The 25,397-nt window shown below is 49.0% G+C and overlaps 2 protein-coding genes across 3 annotated transcripts in view; both read left to right on the top strand.

The window, feature by feature from the left end:
- The window catches only part of RANBP17 (RAN binding protein 17), a 458,652-nt gene extending 444,990 nt beyond the window's left edge, over positions 1–13,662 (top strand). For both annotated transcript variants that reach the window (XM_037799252.1, XM_037799251.1), the window contains 3 exons: positions 8,330–8,428; positions 10,198–10,325; positions 12,000–13,662. In XM_037799252.1, coding sequence (XP_037655180.1) covers positions 8,330–8,428; positions 10,198–10,325; positions 12,000–12,096 — 324 coding nt within the window. In that variant the 3' untranslated portion in view covers positions 12,097–13,662. The remainder of the gene's footprint in view (positions 1–8,329; positions 8,429–10,197; positions 10,326–11,999) is intronic.
- An 8,504-nt stretch (positions 13,663–22,166) lies between these two features.
- TLX3 (T cell leukemia homeobox 3) lies at positions 22,167–24,325 on the top strand. Its single transcript, XM_037799446.1, has 3 exons — positions 22,167–22,587; positions 22,935–23,178; positions 24,115–24,325. Exons 1-3 carry the CDS (start codon positions 22,167–22,169, stop codon positions 24,323–24,325), a joined length of 876 nt encoding a protein of 291 aa, XP_037655374.1.
- Positions 24,326–25,397: the final 1,072 nt, after the last annotated feature.

Genomic DNA, 25,397 nt, shown 5'->3' with positions numbered 1-25,397 from the left:
GCATGAGATGCCCTCGTGCCATTATGCCTTATGTTGTTCTGTTGTGAAATATGATATTCATTGGGAAATGTTGTGATGACTGTTCAATAAAGCAGCATGCTGTTTCCCCACTCCTATCCCTGGTATTGAGTGGCCTCAGAGTTTGCTTTGTCACTGAATATTTAATGTAAACATGTGCTTATAGTCATCTCTGTCATGCAAAAATATTTGTACTGTCTAGGGTTCATTTCATTGCTACTTATTCCCAAAGTAAATAGTTTGTTTGTATTATGGGACTGCTAAACAGCAGCCACCTCTCCACTAGATGTAGCTTTGCTGGGGCAGTCTGACATCCAAACCCTTCTCTCCATTGGCCATCTTGGATTTGAGGCCCTGTTCTTAAAGCTCTGAATTTATCCGTAGCTTCAATATCAGATTCTACTCCTTGGGAAGAAATCATTGACTGGGAAGAAAACGGAGTATGCAGTCAAGGGTTCTCACCATTCCTCTCCTCTGCCACCACAACTTTGGTTGAGGCCCTCCTCATTTCTCCACTGAAGTTTTTGCAATAGTACTTAAACTCATGACCTTGCCCCAGTACCTGCTCTTCATTGCCATTCTCCAGAACCCCCATCCATTACTGTTCTGAATCACAGATCTTATCATGTCACTTCCTCCTTAAAAATCCCTTGAAGACTACCTTTATTTACTGGCCCTAACTTAATTCTGCATTTAGCATGGCATAGAAGACCTTTTATAGCCTGCACCCAGCCCAGTCTTCTGCCTCTCACCCTCAGCTCTATTCCCTTCTGTTCAAAAGAAGGTCTCTCAAAAGCCTCCTGCACCAGGGCTGTTCATTTCCCAGACATGCCAAGCCCTGTCTCCTGTACCACCTCACATTCTGTTTCTTCTTTCTAGTTTATCCTTCTTCTCTGATGATGTCATATGCATCTTTTAAGATTCAACTTAAATATCGCCTAATTTAGGCAGAAAGGTTATTCTCTTTAGACAGTATCATTGTGCCTTTGTTAGTCTCTCTTGAGCATGTACTCATATATTTGCTAATTTGGAGATACAACACCCCCCCACACACACACGTACACACACACATACACTCCAGAGGCTGGGATAGGCCTTTAGAGGTTCTAGAACCTGACTATTTAGCTGTCATTCTGGCAGTACCATGAACTGGAAATAAGTGTCACTCAAGTAAAAGTTAGGGGAAAATGACTTTGGGGGTGCAAGCTATTCCTTTACCTGCCAAAAGAATGAGGAACCACCTTACCTCTTCCCAACATCCCTACCCTAATGTAAAGGATGTTTTTGACAAGTGATGCTTAATTTTTACATTAAATCAAAAAGTGTTCGTTTGATGTAGGCAAGAAAAGAATGAAAAAGGGTTTCCCAAATAGTGCTGAGTGGCAAACCCTGCAGCCTTCCAGTGCCCCAGGTTTTCTGGTTTTATTTTAATGCAGCAAGCTGCTTTATGAGATCTGCAGCCACTTGAAATATGATTTACTACTCGTAAAAAGTTTCAAATGGATAATGAAGATTCAAGAATGAGACAGTGTAGTGTAGTCAATTTTGTTGCTGTTGCTCTCCAGTACATCTCTGCCATTGAAATGAATTATTTATTATAATTTATTTCAACCATGGAAAATAAAACTGTTTTCATTGTGATGTGTGCTGTAACATTCAGAATAGACACATTACATGCAGTACTCTCAATTAATTAATCCTGAAGTTTCATTCTAACTTTATCTTCTTTCTTATAAGCTAGGAGACTGGCAGGTAATTTGTTCCCCAATAAACTATGATTAAAATGAATGTTTTGAGAACTAGGGGTAATGTTGGTAATGGAGAAAATTGAAACGACAGCAAAACTAGGCTGTGTTTTTCCTTAGATTTTACATGGATGGAAGAGTTTTTAAATATTCCAGGCAATTTATCACTTGGAGAAAAGCATCTCTTAACTTTCTGTGAGGAGGGGTGATGGAGAAAGATGCTATTAGTTTAGATATGGAACATGCAGTGCTAATATATGACCAAAGTCAGCTGAGTTTAGCAGCCCTGCAGTGCCTTCACTGGTAGGAATGGTTTTTTTATTGTTGGTTTTGTTTTTTAAAAGCAAGGCTAGCATTGTATAAAGGCCAAGTAAGCAGAGCTCCCAAATGATTTTCCAGGGGAGAATGGGTCACCCATAATTGATTGCAATCTTGTTTCTTTTTTAAAAAAGAGGCTTACCTCATCCTGTATTTTGTTTGATTTTTTTTTTTTTTTTTTCATTTAAAGTGCTAGGTACCTGCTTTTATTGTGAGGCTGCAAAGACACTGTAAGCTCTTAGGAATGTACTTAATTTATACATATGTTAAAGATTTAACATAACTTAGATTGTGGGTCTTAGTTAATCCAGGCAAGACAATACAACCAAATGTATGCTCATTTGTCCATTATGTTCATTTTTCATAACATTCCGCTAATATCATATAGGTAGACAGCAGACAAAGAGAACAGTTGATTCCTTTTCCCTAAAGATGACTAGCATCTAATTTGAGCAGGATCATATTTCAATATCTGTTGTGCACGTGGCCTCAGGAACAGTCCTTCGTAATGGCAGCAACTCTCTTACTTTCACAAGCACTGGACATCTGAAAACTTTTCCTCCTCTGGCAGCCTTCCGGTTCTTCCAGATCCTGGATCTGCCAGCAGGGCATGGGGCTCTGGAGAAATTGCTGTGCAGATGGGTGTGTACATGGTTTCCTCTGCTTTTTCAAATCCTACTCCACTATTCAGGCAACCTGTTTTTGTTTTTTGTTTGTTTTTTTGGGGGGGCAGGGGTTTTTATTTTTGTTTTGTTTTGTTTTTTATTGTTGTTAAAACCAACCTCCTCCCTCCTGTCTTACTGGCCTTCTGAAAGGCCAATTACTATACCAGAGGTATTCCTGAAACTCAGAAGCAACGCTTAAGAGTTTGATGCATTTATTATTCCTCAAAATATCAACTCAGTTGTCCCCTCAAAATCAGGGACAATCTAGTTAGGCCACAAATACAGATAATTTTGGGTCCTACCCCTATTCCCATTAAGGCCTCCACCTAAAAGATTGAGGCCCCCCATTCTGCAGGACATACCCCTATAGGACCAGGGTTCATGTCACTTCAGGTTCAGTTCAGTCTTTATGATACAGATGGGGAGCAGGAGAGAGGGGCTTGAATTTTTTCACCTGTTTCTTAGAACTTTATGGATTTTTTTAATTAGAGTAGTTGTGGGTTTACAGAAATATCATGCAGAAAATACAGACTTTGTGGAATGTTTTCTATTATTTTCAGTATGCTCGTGGAACCTAAAGATGCAATATTATTTGGTATGCCTGAGGAACCTTAACAATGAAAAGTGTTCATTTTAAAGAGAGTGTTATAACTCAAAGGAAATTAGCTTAATGTCCGAATGTTTTCTATGATGTTAATTTAAATTGCTGTGTACAGGGTACTCTTGGAGGGAGGGAAACCATTATTTTTAGAAAGATGTGCAATGGACCATTTTCTAAAGACACTCTTAATTATGCCTACTATTGTTCATCTTGAGGGTTTGAAAATACGTTAATCAGATTTATAAAAACTTTAAGTGGGAGTCAGGAAGGTCTGCTGAGAACACTCAGGAAGGACTGCCTGGGATTCTAATCCCAGAAATTTCAGGGCCTGCCTGACCCATCAGCAGGTATCAGAGTGGCCAAATAGTAGATACGCCTGGACAACATTATCTGTGAAGTACTTTAAAGTTGGAAGAAGACACTATGCCCCAAAATGAGCCTTTCCTCTCATACCATAAATCCTCCAGATGTCTGCAGTAGGAGCCAGAAACACTGCCTCTCTGCCCACTGCTGGCAGTCCCGGTCCTCACTCACAGCCTGAGGATGGCTGGCAGGCAGCAGGCTGGTAGGACAGAAGACAGAGCCTCTGGCATCAGGCAGCCTGTGCACAGATCCTGGTTCATCTCCACATCCTGAGAGCCACAGCCTTGAGCAAGTTACTTTCTCTCTCAGGCTCCCTCAGATCCTTAGTCTGTAAAATGGGGATGATACTCCCCAGGGTTAGTTGAGGATTAGAGATAATGTATGCAAGTGCCCAGCAGAGTATTGAGCACAGAGAAGGCTCTCCATAAATTATTATTCTCTCCACTCTTTTCGTTAGGCAGTGAGAAGAGCCATCAGGCACAGCTTACTCTTAGGTAGATGTCCTTGTTATTAGAAAAGACAGCACCGAGGTCTTCTGCCTTTGTAACCTGAAAGTCGCTGCTCCCTCTCCCCACTGGCCCTCGGCCCCTGGCCCTTGCTGGGAACTGCTGGCCATGGAAACACAGTGGCTCAGAGGAGTTCTCTGGCTCAACACTCAAGAGCAAGATCCTTGGCAATGGACAGTGTATCAATTTAGATATTTATTCATTTCAGGTTTTAGCCATAAGTTGAGGCCAGAATTCTGTTTTCTATATAATCTTCCCCTTTTAGCTCTTGACACTGCACTCATCCTTTCCCAGTCATTCATTTATTCATTTATGTATTAACTCATTCAGTAGATATTTCTGAAGCCTCTGATGTGCGCTAGGTCCCATGCATGGCCCTGAGGATACAGAGAAGAGTCCCACCCGGTCCCAGAACACCTGGAGTTTGCAGACTCGTTTTCCCACCCTGTCCCTGTTGCAGTAAGCACCCTATACTCACTCAAGCCAGATTTTCCATTCTCTCAGCTTCTACCCCCACTTAACCTCCAGTCACATCTCTCCCTCCACCCTGCTCTCTGAGCCTCCAGCTTCCTTAGTAAGAAATACGTACTCACCATCTAGCAGTAAAGCATCCAACACAAACCAGGAATTTGCTTATTCTACAACAGGAGATAGAACAGGAAGTATTTGAAGTGAGAGCATTTAATTACCACCTTGGTGTAGGGAAAGTGTGAACCAGCATATTTGGATAGGAAAGTCTGCTTTGCTTTGCTCTTTCCTTACATGCATCTGAGAAATGATTCTCCCTATCCCATATTAGAGTAGAAAAATAGGAGAGGAATTGGGGAGTGAACAGAAATGTAGATAACATAACATTTTTTGTTTCATTTTCCCAGGTCAGATATTTGTAGAGTAGCTTCATGTTTTATTTAGATGGTTACAAGTTTTCAGAACATCAGAAACACTCTCATTCAAAATCTATACCAATACTTGTGCCAGACCAAATAGGGATGCTTTTTTGGACTGGTTCCTATTTTACGTTATTTTTCTGACCTCAACTTTCAGTGAAGTTAAATAATTGTGAGGAGACTATAATTTCATTTGTCTGTTTCTAATCAAGATATTAAATGGGGTGTTTCCTTGAGCCATGAAATTACATTGGGTCAGGCCGGGGGAGGTGGGTAACCACAGTTGGAGTAGAGGAATACTAGTATTCGTTGAGTGGCCAGCACAGGTCAAAATGCTGATTCTGTATGGGTTCACTCAGCCCTCACAGCAGCCCTTCAAAGTAGTTGTTGTAATCCCCATTTTATAATTATGAAATAAAGGCTCAGAAAAGTGAAATGATTTGCCCAAGTTAAGTAAGTGACAGGCCAGATTTGGGACTCCAAAGCCTGTCTCTACCACACATTTCTCATTGAGAGAAATTTCCTACAAACTCAAGCCAAAGCCTGTGGGAAGGGGGAAGGAGAATGAGAGAGCACCTGAGGCGGTGGGGAGTGTGGTCTTCCTAAATGGACCGAGCCACACGGCTCCCCTTCCCAAAATGGTCTCTTCACTGGTTTGGCAGAAGAGCTGCGTGGAATAATGCAGTGGGATAATGTATGTGTTTTAGGGCACAGGCCCTAGAAAATGTTGCCTGGATTGGGCAAATTTGAAATGTCCATTCCAGCCATCCTTAGAGCAGCGTTAGAGGTGAGTGAAAGCTGGGGAAGTGGCACCTCAGTTTACACGACTATTCCTTGTAGGGAATATTGATGGGGTGGGGTTGGGGCAGTGCAGAGCTGCCATGGACTCCCTCCATTCATTCTTTACTTATTTGTATCTTTAACCAGCAAACCTCCCACCAGGGATTTCACATTACCTGGTACAGGATTCTGTACTTAAGCATTCCACCCATTTTTCTTCCACATGGGGGCCCTTCTTCAAAAAAATGTGTCCTCTTAGTTGGGCTGTTTCCCCCATACCCTACTCTAGATAGGCCCCTGGATTATTAGAAAAAAGGGATTCTGGAAATGGGCTGCCATGTCAATACCATTTGAGCAGATTTGCTCACTAATTTCCATTTTTCCAGAAGAGTAAAAAGAAAAAAGAAATCATCCATGTTAGCCAACTTTATTTTTAGAAAAGTATTTTATTCAAACATCCCTTTACTTATTACAGACATAAATACATGCATTCAGACAAATGAATCCACGAGAGAACCGTATAAAGTAATTGGCACATCACTTCAGGATGCTTTGTCAGTTACTAGAGGAGTTTGGTGCTTCTAACTTTAATCTTTTCCATTAAAATATCCATTCTGCCTTCAAATTGTGAAGCCCATAATATTTTAGACTGTCTCCATGGATCTGTTAGTTTTGCTTGTCAATTTAATTTGTGGCTCTATGACTTGGGGTGGCTTGTTAGATTGTACATGGAGACATGTGATCTGCAAATGATGTTCAACATGCCAGGTTTAAGACCTAGCCTCTCCCAGAGAGTCTGGACATACAGTAAATATGGAATTGGCAGATTTCATATGCAACCTGTCTAACTGTCATGATGATGATGATGTATGGAATGGCAGATGTTTAGAGTTGCAGTGAAGCTCATTACAGTTACTATATACCTTAAATGTTTATAGCACTTTTTACTCTTTGCAGTGTTTTTTATATGTACCATCTCATTTGATTCTCATAGCTTCCTTATGCTGGATTATTATTTCCCTCTTTATAGCTAATGAAACTGAGACAGAGAGAGGGCTTGTAACTCGCCTGAGATGGCAGGGTAAATTGCAATTCTAGAGGACAAGATCAAATGTGTCCCAAAGTGAGCCAGGCCACCAAACCCTAGTTTGGAATTGGTGAGGGGGGAGTGCTCTTTATTCCATGTGAGGCAGAGTTCAGAACACATAATTGCCATTTACCCCACCCTCCTGTGGGGAAAGGAACTCTGAAGCTACGGGAGAGGAGGGGCTAAAGGAGGTAAAGACTTCAAGAAGCAGAAAGTGTATCATCAGTTCCACATAGTGACTGAGGGCTGCTTCACCACCGCTTGCCTAAACTGTTGCAGCAGCTTCATCCCCTTCCTCCCACTCCCTGTTCAGGACACCTTCCCCATCCCCAGAGGGCTCTTTCTTACATGCAGACTGAGCCTGTCCCTCCTTTGCTGCAAACCCACCAGCAGCTCCCTACTGCTGTCAGAATGAAGTCCACACTCCGCAGCATGGTCCTCCAGGTTGGCACTGGGGTCTCGCTTCTAGCCCACCTCTCATCTCTCCTGCCACCCTGAGGTCCTTAACCGTTGCAGCACCCACTGTGTGCATTCCCAGCTTCCTTTCTTGCTGCTTCCTCTGCTCAGAACACATTTATGGTGAACTCTTTAAATGTTACCTTCTCTGTGGCATCTTCTCTGGCCTCTCCTCAAGGACCCAGAGGCACCCCATCCTCCTCTGAGTCCCCACAGTCCTGTTTCCTACTATCTATCTGCTGGGTACACCCCCTCCCAGGAGATTTCAAGCTCCTCAAGGGCAGAGGTTGTGGTGGAAGCCTGTGTTTTCTTACCTCCTCTAGGTGCCTTGCAGACTTTGAATTTAAGAGAATGGGTGAGTATGTGAATGAAGGAGTGTGTGAATGAATGAGTGAGTTAGTGAATGCTAAATGAATGAAAAGACTTTAACAACCTGAGCCAGCAGGAAAGATGACTTTCCAAGGTCACCTGGAATGCTTCCCCATTCCTCTCTCTGAGAGGGGCCACAGAGACCTTGCTCCTCCACAACAGTTGACCTCTGTTGGTGAAATGAGAGGCAGAAGGGAAGGTGAGCTGGGCATTTGCCCATGACCCAGAAGAAAGGAAAACATAGAAGGGATGTAAGGGGGGGATTGATCCCCTTGTCCCTGTGGCCTCTGACTTCTCCACACCCAGAAGGTTCTCACCAAAACTCTTGATGGTAGAAACTCTTCCTCAGGGAGCCAGGGTCTTTGCCAAGGGTTCTTCCAGGCAGCATTACAGGCTGTCAGAGTCAAAGCTGTTTGTCCGGAAGGAGCCCGTGTTAGCAAAATAGGGGGGCGGAAGGTGAGTACATAAAAGGCCTAAGAGGAGGAGGAACTCTGAGCCAAGGCATCAGTGTCTTCTTATGACTCTGTCTTCTAGATGATGTCAGTCCTCATGAACACCATCATCTTCGAAGACTGTCAGAACCAGTGGTCAGTGTCCAGGCCTCTCCTGGGGCTCATCCTGCTCAACGAGAAGGTGAGTTTAACGTCAGGAAAGGCCACAGGAGCTGGTCCCTGGGAGGAGAGACAATGCTAGAGAGGCTGTATGCCAGGACAAGCTGCAGCAAGGCAAGGCAGAGGAGCAGAGCCAGCTGAGCTTGAACTGGGCCCTTAAGAACCCCGAGACAAGGGCGCCTTCCCCAAGAAGGCCTTTCCCCAAGGCCTCGGATCTTTTTCAGTTAAGCAGAGTCCTCCAGATGAGCTCTTCTGGAACCCAGAGCCACCAAACACTGAGTAGTGCTGCCAGCCTGCCCTCACTCCCCAGTCTAGGGGAGTTCTGAGCAGCCACCTCTGCTGCCTCTTCCCTTGGCCTCCTTTTCCATCTGGGATCCCACTGCCCTAGATGAGCAGCAGCCCCTCAGGGATTCATCTGCAGAGCCATCACCCTCTGCCCAGCTCTTAAGTGCATCCGCCACCCTGGGCTGGCTCCTGTGCCTCCCCAGCTTCCTCCTGAACCCACCCCTATGTTCCCAGCAGTCAGTAGGAACAGTGCATCACCGCTTTGGAGAATGAATTGTCTATACAATAAGATAGAACTGGGGAAAAAGACAGTGAGATTAGAGGCAGCCGCATACATTAAAATTCAAACTGAAATCCCAGCCTTGGAAGGAAACTAATAGAAGAAGAAAATATATCAAAAAGAGGAGAGCTGTCTCATCATTCACCTGTGCTGAAGTATCCAATTTTAGCCACATTCAATAGCACTGTCATTCATCTTCCCTCAGTGTTATTGTGATTTAAATCCAAGCTCTATAAAAGAGAGCAGTTCTTTTAAAATGATTGAGAGGGAATAAGGGCAAATTCAGTGTTTGGAAAAAGCTTATGACATCACAATATTATACTTTCCTGATGGAGGCAATATTTCATGGTTTGGGATGAAAAACTAATAATTTTCTATTTGGTGTGAGTCACTGCATCATTATAAAAGGGAAAAATAAGTAGTTTTGTGCATTCCCAATCTTGTTCAGGAAGACATTGTGGTTTAAGTGTTATGCCTCTGATATATAGTATGTAAGTATTAGTCTGACTACCTATTAATTATGTGTGTTTTTGATGTGAGCTGTTTTAGTGTATGATGGAAATTAAATATCACACTGTTTGGGCTTGGAAGAATAAACACATGACTGGCAAATGTTGTCATTTTGCTGAAATTAGGCTGTTTCCAGTGATTAGGAGCTTCTGTTTGTATGAAAGCCCACAAACTCCAGCAGAGAAAGGGCTGTGCATTAGTGACTAAAGATGACAGATAATTTTCTGAGTGCCAGAAAGCTCTCCCAGAACTTAACAAGCCCCTCCAGTACCCCACCTCAACAAAGCAGACTTGTCCTAGCCCACAAGGACGAGAAACTTGGAGAAAGGCTGGGGGCGAGGGGGGGGTTCCCTCGGCCTTGCCTTCAGTCACCCAAACTGCCCCCTGGATTTTTGGTTGAGTTCCTCCCCTCAGCATGAGGGGCCCTTTGTCTTTCAGCCTATCTGTGATTAGTGGAGACAAGAGGTCCCCCACAGAGGAGGCACGGACCCCTTCAGCCTGAGCAGTGACAATAAAACAATTTCAGCAAGAGATTTTAATGGGATGGAATCATACAATTTAGACCTAAGAATGTCTCTCTTAGACTTTGGTTTTCTATTACAGCTTAAAGTTCCAGGTGGACCTGGACAAAACTCCTGTGGTAATTACTCAATTGATCAGAGCTAGCCTGACCCTATCCAGGTCTGGACTCTGACACTAGTCCTGTTTCCCAACAGTATTTCAGTGAACTGAGGGCAAGTCTGATCAACAGCCAACCTCTCCCCAAGCAGGAGGTTCTTGCCCAGTGCTTCAGGAACCTGATGGAAGGAGTGGAACAGAACCTGTCCATCAAGAACAGAGACAGGTGAGCATTGCCCAAGAAGCTCAGCCTCTCTCGAGGAGGTGGACATTTCAGGTTGATGGAAAATAACTGGCTTGTGCTTAACACGGCTCACATATAGACGTGGCTTTTCTATTACAAACCTTGCAGTCCTAGATTCAGTTCAAGTCCATTTAGTAAGTGTTAACTGGATATTTGCTTTATCCCAAGAATCAGGCTAGGTCCTATGCAAGGATACAAAGCGCAGCCTTTGCCCTTAAGCAGTTTATAATCCAACAGGAGAGAGATAAAATATCAATGTGATGGAGAAGGTCAAAGAGAGAAAGCATAGGTCTGCTTCAGAGAGCAAGGAAAGGCTTCCTGGTGAGTAAGGCAGTTAATTTCACTGATCTTCAGTTTTTTCAACAGTGAAGTGAGATGATAAGAGTTGGCTGTGATGCTTAAATGACAGACTGTTAAAGCACGGTACCTGAGACAAAAGATCCACAGTAAATATTAGCTGTTTCCTCTGTCTGTCCTCTAGGAGTGACTGGTATTGTAGTTGCCAAAGAGAACTAAATGAGAGGAACCTGAACTTATCAGCTATGTCTGAATTCATGCTTCATGCATTCATTCATTCAGTTCACAAAATTTTACTGAGAATCTGCTTTGTGCCAGGCACTGGGATACCAGTGGTGAACTAATTGCTCAAGGTTCCTGCCCTCATGGAGCTTACATTCAGGGGAAGTAGACATACAATAACGAATGATGGAAAAAGAAAATGTGCTCAGGAAAAAAAACCGCCTGCACCATTAGCATTCAAATGCTACCCCACTTGAAATGCAAATCGCCAGTCATCCCAGTCCCCATGGTGTGTGGTGGAGTCACCCGTCTGGGCTTGGGCAGTACACAGCCAACTTGGATGGGCTCTACTGACATGAGCCCTTGACTGCTGGTTTCACACCAGGGTCCTCCAGCTGGTGGAGAGGGGCCAACTCAGAAGCCAGCAGCAGAAGCAACTTGATGAATATGGGAACCTTAGGTGCCCCAAAGGGGGGAATGGCTTCCCTCTAAGGCTTGGCAGTTTGATTCCCTCCTCCTGAGCCACTCTGTGAAGTGGGCATCCCATAGACCTCCTTGCTGAGTAGCCAACTTGGGCTGGACGTTTCCCACATGCCGGGAACCATAGGCATTGCCTGGGTTGACTCAGGGAGTTCTCACTCCTACTCCTGAGTAGTAGCTGCTCCAAGTAGGCACTAAGAGCTTAAGTAATTCACCCAAGAGGTTAACTCACTCAGTTTTCTCATCTGTAAAATGGGGATACTAAGACATACCTTGGGGAAGAATGGGAGTGATTAAATAAGTCATATGTAAAACATATACTCAATCCAGTGCCTGGCACATAAGCTCTGGTTCTTTTCCTTATAATCCTTACCATCTTTTTGTAATTTGACTTTTAAAAAAATTAAATAGTAGAACCATAAAACGCACCCCTCGAAACGTTCAGCATGGATTCAGTGGTAACCGTTGTTTTCCAGGAGGGGACGGTGGGGCGGGTGTGTGGCAGGGATGGCAGAGAAAGTGAGGAAGAAGGGGGACCCTGCCAGGATCCTGAGTCCACCTCCAGGAGAGGCCCTCTTCAAGGTCCTGAACTCCAAAGCGGCTTTCCCATCCCTCGGCCTGGCCACTGCCCTCCACCTTTTGTTCCTCTTCCTGCAGGTTCACCCAGAACCTGTCAGTCTTCAGAAGAGATGTGGCAGAGGCCCTGCGCAGTGATGGCAGCACCGAGCTGGGCAGTCTGGACATGATGAGCTGACCCAGCTCCTCTCACCCTTATCAAGGGACTCTTGTAGGTCTGGGTCCCAGGACAGTGGCTTTGGCTAGCCCAGGGGAATCTATTTTTTGAAACAAACAAACCACAACAACAACAAAACAAACAAAAAAGCTACCTTTTTGTAAGTCTGGCATAATTGTAAAAATTTAAATAACACAATGTAAACTCATTCTTCGCGCTGAAAAAGGAAAAGGCGTGTTTTCAGTCTTTCAAATATCATTGCCTTTTTGTTCTTGTAACACTCTGAAGGGATATAGAAACAGTATTTAACCAAAGAACATAATAAGCCAGGTTTGCAGCTAAGTGTGTACTAGTTAATGGATCTGTGATCAGGGTTGTGAATTTGTTGGAGATGCATCCTTCAACACAGACCCTGGATTGAGACAAATGCCGTTTGAACCTGTTAAATTGGTCGTTTTTATGAGCCTGGAATAAGCAGCACTAGGGACCCTAAGCTGTGGGCATTTAGAAGGAGCCTGGGAGCTCTACAAAGCATCCCACAGGACGGCACGCAGGCTGCTCTGCCTTAGCAGCATCTGATAAAGTTGAGAGACGGTAACTCAATTAAATGACTTACAAACAATGTTTGCTTTTCACTGGCATAAATCTGAAGTGGTGCAGTCTAGAAGAATTAAGCCATGCAATTACTTCCTGCAGAGATACCTCTTCAGAAGGGGTCAAGTAGCCCCAGTAGAAAGTTCTGGGTGGTGCCTGCACCTTGTCCTTCTGCCTCCATTTAATTTTAAGAGAAGCTAAAGGTATCTAATTCAACTATAATGTTTGAAGAATCTCTTCTTTTTTGGGCCACCCAAAACAAGTCTAGGTGCTAAAGTTCAGAGTCATAGTGATAGAAATTTTCAAAGAGTGAAGAAAAGCTGGTTTCCATCCCTCCACAACAACTCATTACTGTTGAGATTGTGGTAGAAGATGCAATCTAATGACTTAACCCAAATCCAGAACATGAAGGAGGCCTTTACAGTTTGTAATATACTACAACTGGACTATTAATTTGAGATTGCCACTGTCAAATGGTTTTTGTATCTCATGTCTCTGTCTTCATGGTCCAGGCTTGTAATAAGTATTGTGCCCGTTATTTCTGATAAGACATGAAAGGTTGGCCTTACTGTTGAACAAGAAGTAACACGGGCTTCTGTTATCTTGTTTCTCATACTAGTGTTTTCTGAAACCTTTCTTGATAGTTTTGCAACAGGCTTGTCATATAAAAGCCATCATCCAAGTTTATCTCAAAATGTTTGTCTTCCATGTGTGAGCCCAGGAATCAGGAAATACTGTGTTCCAGGTGGGATCACTTCTGGTATTTAATGGATAAGTAAGGCCTTGGCCTTACACTGTATTTCATGAGGAGGCAGAAAATAATTTTCCTTGAGAAAGCAAATTCTGAACTCTACATAACATCAACTGTTCCCAGAAGTTTGACATGAGAATTTCTGTTTCTCATGGGCTGATTACTGTACACTCATCCCACAAAAAAAATGCTTCCTATTCTGGCACTGTTTTTTTTGCAGAAGTCTAGGACCTAAAAGCTTCATATCGTTTTGCATTAAAATGCTCATAAAAAAAAATGACAGTGTGCACTCGCTTTTCTTTGCCACGTTGCCAAAGATCACCTGGTAGTTCACGTTGCCAGGGAAGGAGGAGGACCCATCAGGCCTACCCCCATGGCTGATGTCAAGCAGGGCCTGCCTGCGGTGCTGGATCTGCAAAGCACCCTGGAAGGCAGCACGCACAGGCCAGCTACCAGATTCACAAACATCAACGGAGCCTCCTCCATGCCCTTTACATACATCGTCTCCCATTGTCTTCACAACAACCCCCTAAAGGTGGACACTATCACTACCATTTTTCAGATGTGGTAAATAGCTTATACAGGGTCTACACAGCCAGGCTTTGAACCCAGATCTGTCTCATCTTGAAGTAATCCCTGGTCTCTTCCAAGGAAAATCTATATTTCAGAATGGTGAGTTGAATCCAGTCAATATTTAGGTCCATTTCCATTTACTTTTCAGAACTCGTGTGCTGGTTATCCATTGCTGTGTAACAAATTACCCCAAAACTTAGTAGCTTAAGACAAAATTTATTATCTGATGGTTTCTGTGGGTCAGGAATCGTAGCTGGGTCCTCTGCTTCAGGCTCTCCCCCAGGCTGCATTCAAGGCTGTAGGCCTGTACTGCGGTCACCTCCAGGCCCGACTGGGGAAGATCAGCCTCCAAGCTCATGGTTTGTTGGACTGAGGGCCTCCGCTCTTTGCTGACCGTTGGCTGGAGGCCACCCTGGGTTTGTTACCACATGGGTGTCTCCATAGGACAGCTCCCAACATGGCATCTGGCTTCCTCAGAGCGACCAAGAGCAGAGGGGGTGCAGCAAGCCAGCAGTTTCCTGTAACCTGATCTCGGAAGTGGCATCCCAACACTTCTGCCGTGGTCTGTTTATCAGGAGTAAATCACTAGCCCACCCCAGACACCAGGCAAGGGGATCACCCAAAGGCACAAACACCAGCAGGTGGGATCTCTGGGAGCCATTTGCGACACTCTCTACCACAACCATCTCAGCTGGCCTTTGCTGTCAGGTTGAGTTTGGCTAGAGGTTTCTCCCTTGAAACCTGGAAAGGAATCCTGATTTTCCTTAAGGGCATCCTGAGCCCTTCCTCATGGAGGGGGGAAGCTGGGATATCTAAGAAACACATTATACTGTGCACTCATCCCACAATGGATAGGAACCCACTTTGGAACTGTGGGGGCCCCCAATCCTGCCAACATCTGCCTTGGTGAGGGATAGTAGGGACTCGCGGACAAAGCTGGAGCCCCCCGCCGCCCGAGAGGGTGTCCCCTCTGCAGGGACGTCCTATTGCCAAGACAAAACAAGAATTCAGGAACACACCCAAACCTGTGGACACCACACAAGAGAATTAGTGGAACTTTCATATGGTACAGTCATAGCACAGGTGTATCTAACTTACTCAGATTCAGCAACAGGAAAAAATAAATAGTGCTGGTGATTCCATAGCACCTACCACTAAACAATTGTCTGCCCCCGAGTGAGCATGAGAGGAAGGCACAGGCCACCACACAGCCCACCCTTATGTGCTTCTAGTGCACAAACATGCACCTTGTCAGACAATGTGAGGCTCTAAGTCAAGCTGCCTGCTTGATTAGCTCATGCTCAAGCAAGAAACAGTTTGAAGGTATTCTGACTTCACTCAAGTGTACCTTCTACACTGACTTCAGAACCTAACTCCTGAGAAAGCTGTATCCTGACTGTGTTCTAAATGACCCTGGTTTTCTCTACGCTTTCCAGTTGGGTCTCACCAGGACAGGAAGAAAAGGGAGGCTAGGGTTGCTGCACCTGAGCAGTCCAGAAAAAGCCCTCCTGGCCCCCGGCCTCCCTTCTGCTGGCCCTGCCAAGCTACAGGTGCCTTTGGGTTATGGTACAAGAGGCCCCTTTCAAAAATGCAAAACTGGCCTGGAGGGCCAGGTGCATAGCCATTAGCTGAGATCAGCAGCCAGACTGGCTAACTGTCAGCCGAGTTCCGAGCATGAGAACAAAGCACAGGACAGGTTTGGGGAGAGAAACTGGCGAAAGTGAAAGATCTGGGGCATGGGAACCTTATCTGGATGGAGGCTGGTCCAGCAGTGTGGGAGAAGTAGCATTTGAGAGAACTTAGCTCCTTAAGTGAGGAGGGAAAGGAGTACCTGAAGAGATGAGCAGGATAGGGTGGAAAGGGAGAAAGTGGAAGTTTCAAGACAAACATAAAATCATCACAACCGCTGTTATTTATTGAGCACTTGTTCAGCCTTGTAAATTGCTCTCATTCAGTATCTCCCAATAAAAATGTCAGGTAATTATTATTCTCCCCATTCTAGAGATGAGAAAACTGAGACTAAAACACTCAACCCAGGGCCAGACAGTAGACAAGCCAGGATTCAAAGTCAGGTCTGCCTAACTCTAAAAGTCATCCATTTTTTTTCCACTATACTCCCGTAAACTAGGTAGTCCACAACTGAATTTCTGAAACACTGGGGGGAGGGATGGATATGGAACCCTCTGGGACCCCCAGATGGGGCTGGGCACTCCCCAAAAAAGGCCAGTCCAATACCTGGCCCTTGTGTGTTGTGTCTGTGTGTTCTGCCACTGATTCATCCTCCTCCCTGAACTTTATAAAATCATTCTTGAGACTTCGTAATGTTTTATTGAGGTGCAAGTTTATGATGACAGCAAACCTTTCAAACTACAGCAAGAGTAACCTGCCTCCTTGGCATATTAAAAAATAATGTTAGTGTTGGTTTTTACGTCCCATAGTTTGGATTGCTGATAAGAGCGCTTCCTTGACAAGATTCTTTTTGAGGTTTACAGAAAGTGTAATAAAATATGTAAGTTACATTTCCACAAACAAAAGCTATAACATAAGTTATTTATAAGCGTGAGATACAAACAGTATCACGATAAATAAACCATAAAGGGTACCTGCAACATCCATCTTAATATAATTTACCCAACGAAAGTGTAGAAACAAAGTCAAATTTAGTAGAGGAATCTGTCAGGAAGGGAGGAAAGTTACAGAACACAAGATGGGGGGAATGGCTCATGAGCGGGGGGAAGGAAACAAGGGCATGAGGTCAGGTTTGGAGGTGCCTGCCCCATGAGCCTGTGTGCCCTGACCAGCCCCAGCCCGCCCTGTACACGCTGCCATCTGCACACCGTGGCTGCCCATGCGCCCCTCAGCATCCACAACCAGCCCCCAGCTCCCACCCCAACCCCAAGGGAAAGGGATCTTGCCTCCCCCTCTACCTTGTCTTACACCCTCTATTCTAACCCCCAGCCCTGTGCCAGCCTCACTGCCACTCTGGGCCCTCTTCAAGGCCAGGGCCTGGGTCTCACCCAACACAAGGATCCTGGAAATCATTCATTCACTCATTCATTCACCTACCATAGATAAAGCAGTGAGTGAGAAAGACCCAGTGTCAGCCTTCATGGAGCTGGTGAGGGAGAGAAATAAGACCAGTTCAGAGAGTGACAAGCAAATGATGAAAACAAACAGAGAGAGAATGGGGAGAGAGGGTGCTGCTTTGGAGGTGGAGCAGAGAAGTGATAGCAGAACCGAATGGCACCAGCCATGGTGAGAGCTGGGGGAGGTGAATGCTGAACGGAGCACAAATTCCCACCCCTTTTTCCTTATCCCCTCACCTGACCTTGCTGTGTGTGATTCAGTTTAATACCACAAACTCCTGATGATGATCCTCCAGTGGCCCAGGGTGGGCCCAGCTCCAGGACATGGAATTGGATGTCACCAACTATGTCCTGCCTTGGAGGAGGTGGAAGTGAGCCCTGCCATGGCCAGCCCCCACCCCCCACCCTTCTCCTGAGCTCCTTCACCCAGACCCTCCTCCACTGCTTTCCCCTCCCCACCCAGTCCCGACACTTAGAACATTTACTACCCGCTCCCAGAGTGGAAATGCCATGCACAGTAAAGGGAAAAGCATGGGCTTTGTAGTCAAGTCAGTCTGGGCCTCAAATCCCAGCTCCACCCTTCTCAGCTGCATGCCCTCAAGCAATCCCTTCCTAAGCCAACCCTGCTTCAAGCCTCCTGACCTACAGAAGGGGATGGACAAGAAGACTACTGAACCCGCACCTGGTGGCCTTTCCTTCTGCTGGCAGAGGCCTGGGCCCTTTCATGTCTCTCCAGGAAGGTGCATCCTCCAACTGCATCACTCCCATTGTCATATGGGAGAAACTGAGGCCCAAAGTTGGAGCACTGTCCAGAAAATTTGAATAGGTGCTCAGTAAACAATTGTTGAATGAATGGATCAGTGGATAAATTTGGCCAGTGTGAAATCTTCCATTTTGAGAACAGGAATGGCCTCTAGAGGCTCCTAAGGTAGGTGAACCAAGAATGGTGGGCAGGCAGGTCAGCCAGGTTACATGCTTGTGACTCTTCCTTTGGAAGTAGCCCATAATATTTTCACCAGTCTCTTAAAGGGGTTTGCTGACCCCAATTCAATCTCTGCCCCATTTTGCAGACTGAGAAACTGAGTCCCACTTCACACAGAAGTCAGTGGCAGAGTGAGCCTAGAAGCTGCCTCTGGGCTCATGAACAGTTGGAAATCCCAGCATCCTGCCTCTCAGCCCTGAGGCCCCACCCTCTCCTGTAAGACCCCCACCAAGGCCTCCACCAGCTCTGCCCTTTCCTCCCAACTTCTCAACATCTAGAAGAGTATAGAGGAAGTGCTGCATCCTGGAAATCTTTCTGGGCCCAGGAGTCCTGGTCCCACACATCCCCAATTCTTAGAATTCTCATTTTCTAATCTCTGTCTGTGTGCATGTATGTGTCTGTGTGTGTGTGTGTGTGTGTGTGTGTGTGTGTGTCATCGTTCAGTTGAAAGCAGGGGAGAAGGGGCAACAGAAATTACAATCTGAGGAACACCAAATGCATATCAAAACATTTGGCTGAAATGGTGCTAAAAGGAAAATTTATGGCCTTAAATGTATTTATTTTTACAAGAATGACAAAAATTACATTTTCACCTCAACAAAGTAGAAAAGTAAAAATTAAATTAAAAATTTGTGAAACATGGGGTAGCATGCACAACTATGTGTTGATACTGTGAGCCAGTGATAGTATAGTTTTGGATGGTTCGTATGGTATGTGACTAGCTCTCAATAAAACTGCAAAAAAAAATTTGTGAAACAGATGATAAAAAAAATTGGTGAAACAGACAAAATCAAAGATTTTTCTTTAAGACCAATAAAATAGACAAACCTTTGGCAAGAACGATGAAGCAGAGGCACAAATGAGTAACACCAAGAATAAAAAACAAGAGATGTTAACACAGATTCGGATGAGTGTTTTAAATTATAAGAGAGTCTTCCACAATTTTATAACAATAAATTTGAAAACTTGGATAAAATGGGCAATATTCTAGGGCACTGTTTTCCAAACTTAAGCAAGCATCAGCATCACCTGGAAGGCTTGTGACACGGATTGCCAGCCCAACCCCCAGAATTTCTGACTCAAAGATCTGGGCTGGGATCCAAAATTTTGCATTTCTAATAAACTCCCAGGTGATGCAGGCACTGCTGGTCCAGGCAACTTACTTGGAGAACCACTGTCTTACGGACCATTAAAAAGCCACCTGCCTCAATTTATTCCCCTTCCTAGGTGCCAAGCAGCTCTCTTCTCTCAGGACTGGGAACGAAAGGCGGTTCGTGATCAATGGCTCAAAGCCCCAATGGCCTGATGACCAAGACAGCAGGGATCTTAAGAAGCTGGGGCCCAAGCAGTGAGGTGGAGCCCATGCCAGGCATTGTGCTTAATGCTTTTATCTAGATGCACTCCTTTAAGCCCATAAGGCAGGTTCTGTTGCTTTACTCATTGAGGAAACTGAGGCACAAAGAGGATGAGTAATTCCCCCAGTCCAGTTCTTAAGCACAGCCTGGGCCACCCACATGCCCTGGGAACTATGCTGGCTACTCACCCACGGCCACGGCCACCTTAATTCTGTGCTCACATAACTCTGTGGGGTGGGCCTCCTGATCCCCATCCAACAGCGCTGGGAAGTGGCACAGGCAGGCCGGGAATCTAGGGGTTCTGGAAACCAGAAGGAAAGTGGTGTTGGTGAGGAGCCCTCCTGGAGGGGATGGGGGGCTGTGGGGTGCTGAGACACCTGAGTTATCCAAGCCTGAGTTCCCTCATCAACATGTTAAAGCTTGGGGTCCATATAGGGTTGTTATGAGGAATAAATGCTTCCCCAGTGCTTGGCACAACTAAAGTCCACCCAAAGTAGCTTTACTGTTGTTGAGGTTGTTATATAATCGCCAGAATTTCTTGCAGGCGCTTCCATAGACATTATCTCATTTCCTTCTCACAGTCACCCTGGGGGTAGCTATGATCCTTTTTGTTTTTACAAAGAGGGAAAAGAAGACTCCAAGAGGTACAAAAAGGGACCCAATAGCCCCCAGATGTTAGTGGCTGAACCCGAAAGCCCAAATTTGAAGCAGGAGGCATCTGAGCCAGAGCCCTGGCCCCATCTCTCCCGTCTGGGGGGTCCTCCTCCTGGGAATGCGCTGAAGGAGCAGGTGCCCAGACCCCAGGCGCCCGGAGCTCCTCTTGGCCTCTCCACCAGCAGCCTCGTTCTCCCCACCCGACACAGAGATTCTGCAAGGGCCAGCGACTTGCCCAAGGTCACGCAGCAGACAAGCGATCTAACTCTGCAGCCAGGCCTGAAGGCTGCAAATCCTCAGGGGCCTCGACGACTGGGGATAGAGAGGAAGAATACGAACCTGCCTGCTGCCACCTGCCCTTCTCACCCTCTGGGGCTAGCACCACTGGTGGGTGGACAGATATGCACCTTTCTCCCCAGGGCACTGAGCCTCTGCAAATAAAGTAAAACTGCAAACAAAATAAGCAAGAACCGTAACAATAGCCGTCATGCCTGGGGCGGGGGAAGGGGGAGAACCGCCGCTGAGGGCCACTGTGCGCCCAGGTCCTGGGCTCTGCGCTCCCTTTATCTCTCACTGCAGCTCACCACAACCCCGCGATACACGCATTATTTCCCTTTTTACGAGTTAGAAACCCACAGCCTAAAGATAATGGAGTCGCTTGCTCAAGGTCACTCAGCTAGGAAGTGGCCAGCCCAAATTCGATCCCACTTCTGACCAACGGCAGGGCCTGACCAACGGCAGGGCCAGCTGCGCTCTGACTTCTGTCCGCAAGACACCCGAGATCGAGCAAGGGGCCCAGCCCGGGCAGCAGCAGTTAAGAGTTTGCACCTAACGATTTCAGAATTCGCAGGGAGAAAACGAATCCGTACGTCCCCCACCAGGAGAGAACTGTGGCGGGGAGAAGTTCACCGCCTCGCGTGCCTTGGGCCCGGCCTGTCCATGGGGCCTCTTGGTGTCGGTGTCTCTCGGCCCCTTGGACACTCCTCGGGGACACGAGCACAGGCTGCAGTGAACAGGAGGGGCGGGGGGCTCGCTGCACCCAACACCCCGAGAAAACCCGCTATTTGCTCTAAATTTGAGCCGTCCCCGCCCTTGCCCCTCGGAAACCCGAGGTCCCCTGTCCTGCCACGCTGCAAGTCTCCACGCGCGACCACAGCCCCGTCCATAGGGCAACGAATTTCGAGGGGCTGGATCCCCGCTCCCCACACGGCGACCCGAGGTCCCTAGCCCAGTCGGGCCCCGCACGAGTGGGCACCTGCGAGTCGCGCCTCGGTCCCCCTGGCGGGAGCCAGGGAATGTCTCCAAAGTGGCCGCGACGTCGCGGCCGAAGGCGAGGAGGGGGCGAATTCTCCCCACGCGGGTCCATGTCCTCGAGAGCGCGGGCTATGCTCGCGTGCGCCCCTTACCCCCCGTGCAGTGAACGCCGAGCTTGCGCCTGGAGGTGCGCGCCTTTCGTTGCCTCTGCCCGGGTGGAGTGTCCAAGACGCTTCCGCGGATTCTTCAGGGTCGTCCCGGGCTTGCAACTCCATTGTAATTGAAAGAATTCATTTGGTTTGGTTTTTGCTCAGAATAAAAAATTTGGAGGGAAACGAAAAAACTCACAACAATCTCACCAGCAGAGCGCCCTGCCCACCTCGCGCTGTGGCCGGGAAGCCGCCCCGGCCGGGAGGAGCGGGGAACGTCTGCTAATTGCAGCTTCGTTAAGATTTCGGGTTTGGGAGGCTGCGGTTCGGGCGCTAATATCTGCCGCCCATTATCCCGGCTAATAAATTTGACCTATTGTTCGTTTGTTAAAATGATGTCACCTTGGAACAGTCCCTAAGCTCCTATTTCCATGAATTAGGCCTTTATTGAAAGCCGGGAGCCAATGGGAGGAGAGAGGCTTGTTGATCGCAGCCAATGGCTGCGGCGGGAGAGGAATTAGCAGCGGAAACTCCAGGTTCGGTTCAAGAAAGATGACACAGAGCCTGTCGGGCCCGCGCACTCTTGGCAAAGTTTCAGTGCGACGAGAGGCGCCGGGCGCTCCATGGCCGCGCCGTAACGGGGACCCAGCCGCCTCCCCGCCCAGCCCAGCCCAGCCCTTCCGCCCGCCCAGAATGGAGGCGCCCGCCAGCGCGCAGACCCCGCACCCGCATGAGCCCATCAGCTTCGGCATCGACCAGATCCTCAACAGCCCGGACCAGGAGAGCGCACCTGCCCCGCGGGGCCCCGACGGCGCCAGCTACCTGGGAGGGCCCCCCGGGGGCCGTCCGGGCGCCGCATACCCGTCCCTGCCCGCCTCCTTTGCTGGCCTTGGCGCGCCCTTCGAGGACGCGGGATCTTACAGTGTCAACCTGAGCCTGGCGCCCGCTGGCGTGATCCGGGTGCCGGCGCACAGGCCGCTGCCCGGGGCCGTGCCGCCGCCTTTGCCTAGCGCTCTGCCCGCCATGCCCTCTGTGCCCACGGTCTCTAGCCTGGGCGGCCTTAATTTCCCCTGGATGGAGAGCAGCCGCCGCTTCGTGAAAGATCGTTTCACAGGTGAGCAGGGCGGGCGAACAGGCGCTGGGCCTCGGCCCTCCCGGGGCCAGAGGCGCCGCTCCCAATGCGCTCCACTCCCGGAAAAGATTCCCGAGGCCCTAGCCCGGCAGAGGCCTCAGCGCCCAGTGCCCCGGGCAGGTGTAAGGGGAGGGGGGTGGGAATCGCGGAGCTCAGGGAAATAAGACTGTGCCCTGGGGAAGGGAGGGTCTCTCGACCAGCTTGGTGTCACTGGCGACGCGCGGAAATAGGGGAGCACCCTGCGCCTCACCGGGCTGCACTGGGTCGGCGCTGGGCGTGAACGGCGGCCGAGCCGGGCTGGGCTTCAGGGGGCTCGCGTATCTCCGCAGCAGCGGCGGCTCTCACGCCCTTCACGGTGACCCGGCGCATCGGCCACCCCTACCAGAACCGGACACCGCCCAAGCGCAAGAAGCCGCGCACATCCTTTTCTCGGGTGCAGATCTGCGAGCTGGAAAAGCGCTTCCACCGCCAAAAGTACCTGGCCTCTGCCGAGAGGGCGGCGCTCGCCAAGTCCCTCAAAATGACGGACGCGCAGGTCAAGACCTGGTTCCAAAATCGGAGGACCAAGTGGCGGTGAGAGAGGCCCGGCCAGCAGGCCCCGCACTTGCCCCGCGTTCCGGCCTCGCGCTCTCCCCACCTTTGTGCTACCCGCTATCCTCAAACCACCCCACCCCCCCAGGAGTGCGCCAACCCCTTCCGTCCTGAATTTTGTCTCTTCCTTTCTGTTGTTCCCGCCGGCCAGTTTACCCATCTCTCCTGCGCCTCGGCTTCTCCTCCATTCCCATCCCTGTTTCGCTCTCGTGAGCCTCTTCAACTCTCTCCTTGTTTTGCTCGTCTCCTGCGCTCGCTCGGTTTCTCTCATTGCCCCTCACCCCCACCCCCGACATACACACACCCCAGGCCTCTCGCACTGTTCTTTTCCAGCCAGCTTTCCAGCTCGCACTCTCGGATTTCCGACCATCCGCGCAGGCTCTGGGTCCTCCCTCTAGCTCCCTGTCCTGACTCCAGCCCCGTTTTCCCAGGCTCAGTCCAACTCGTGGTAGCCAAAGCGATCGCGTACTGGAAGGGGGTAGCGAGACAGGGCCTGGAGAAATGGAGGAGGCTGACCCGGGCTCAGGGTCGCGGTCGCGGGAGGTGTAGAGTTAACCCACCCACCCGCGGCCCCCAGTGACCCCTCTGTCCTCAGGGCCGAGTCAGTTGCACATAGGCCCTTGTTATCCCGCAAAAGAAACAATCTTTGTTGTTGGCGAAGCCACAATACCCAGGCGTGCAGGTGGGCGGCGGGCGGGGCTCCCTCCCTGCGACCCCAGGGTGCACAATAAAAACAAACGATCCCTACCCACCCCGGGACGCGCGGGCCTTGGGCGCACAGCGCGGGACGGGAGGCAGACGGGCTCTGAGCCCCGAGGTTCCTGGCTGATCTGGGATCCTTCCCCGGCTGGGGGCCCGCTGGCGGCCCCGGGTTGCCGGGTGTATGACGGTACTGTCCCTCTCCCTCCCTCGGTGCAGGCGGCAGACGGCGGAGGAGCGGGAGGCGGAGCGGCAGCAGGCGAGCCGGCTCATGCTGCAGCTGCAACATGACGCCTTCCAAAAGAGCCTCAACGACTCCATCCAGCCGGACCCGCTCTGTCTGCACAACTCGTCGCTCTTCGCTCTGCAGAATCTGCAGCCCTGGGAGGAGGATAGTTCCAAGGTCCCCGCGGTCACCTCGCTGGTGTGAGCCATCCGCACACAACGTCTCCACGGACCTCCGCCCCCACCCGGCGGGGCGCCCCGGGCCCCCAGCCGGGCTGGGGGGAATCAGGGCTGAGAGGGAAAGGGACCGCCAAGCTCCAGGAGGTTCCGGGGCGGGGCTGCATCCCCCCGGCCGCGGAGGGGGGCTGGGCCCGGGCTCCGCGCGGCTGCACAATCCGAGCCCCCGCCCCGCGCCCTGTCCCGCCCCAGGCCCGGGCCTGACAAAGAAAGCGCCTTACGTTTCTCCGCCCCCCGCCCGCACCTCCCGGGCCGGGCGCCTGTATTATACTTTGTACTTTTGCCCAAACATGTAAATAATAAAAGTTTTGGCTTTTTTCTTTAGAAATCGGCCACCTGCTTCCCCCGAGAGGGCCGCTGGAGGAGGGACGGCCGACCGGGGGTTAGGGGGAGCGCCAGGGGGCGGGGGCACCTTGAGTTTAGGCTGGGTCCCCTCCTCTCCTTTTCCGTTCCTTTTATTTAAGTCGTTTTATTTAATAATAAAAAAAGTTAGCTATTTCACTTAACGCCGCTTTTATTTCGTTTCGGTTCTGATGATTCTCGGCGACCCCCGACCCTGCACCTCACCCTTACGGCGGTAGAGGCCGAGCAGCGGTGTGCGGGGGTGCGGTCTCTTCTCCAAGCTTCGTCCATAGTGGCCCCAGCTCGAATCCGGGTCCCCGGTCCCGCGGAGGATCCGCAACGCAGGTCAGTGCGTGCGGGACGCCCGTAGGCTGGGTGTCCGCGGGATGCGGGGTGGAAGCGGGAAGGGCGCTCTAGGCCGGGAGACCACAGACCAGCGCAAGGGAGAGCTGGAGAGCGAAAGGCCGGACCTGGGCCAGTACCTAGGCCAGTCACCAGGTCAAACTGAAGTGGAGAGTGATAGGCACGGCGGCCTCGAACTCTTTGGAACGCAAGCGAAAACGCGGACCACCACCCCCACCCCCCGACCCGCTTTCCATTTTTTGTTCCAGCGAGACCTCAGAGAGTCCCAGGGCCCGGCCCCTGGACCTGGCTTTCCGGAATCTGGGCGCACTGGGCCGGGTGTGTGTTCTGGGTCT

This window comes from Choloepus didactylus, chromosome 11, assembly GCF_015220235.1.
Source record: "Choloepus didactylus isolate mChoDid1 chromosome 11, mChoDid1.pri, whole genome shotgun sequence".
NCBI classification, from domain to species: Eukaryota; Metazoa; Chordata; class Mammalia; order Pilosa; family Megalonychidae; genus Choloepus; species Choloepus didactylus.
The sequence above is the reverse complement of the archived record's forward strand: the minus strand, read 5'-3'. Positions and strand labels throughout refer to the sequence as shown.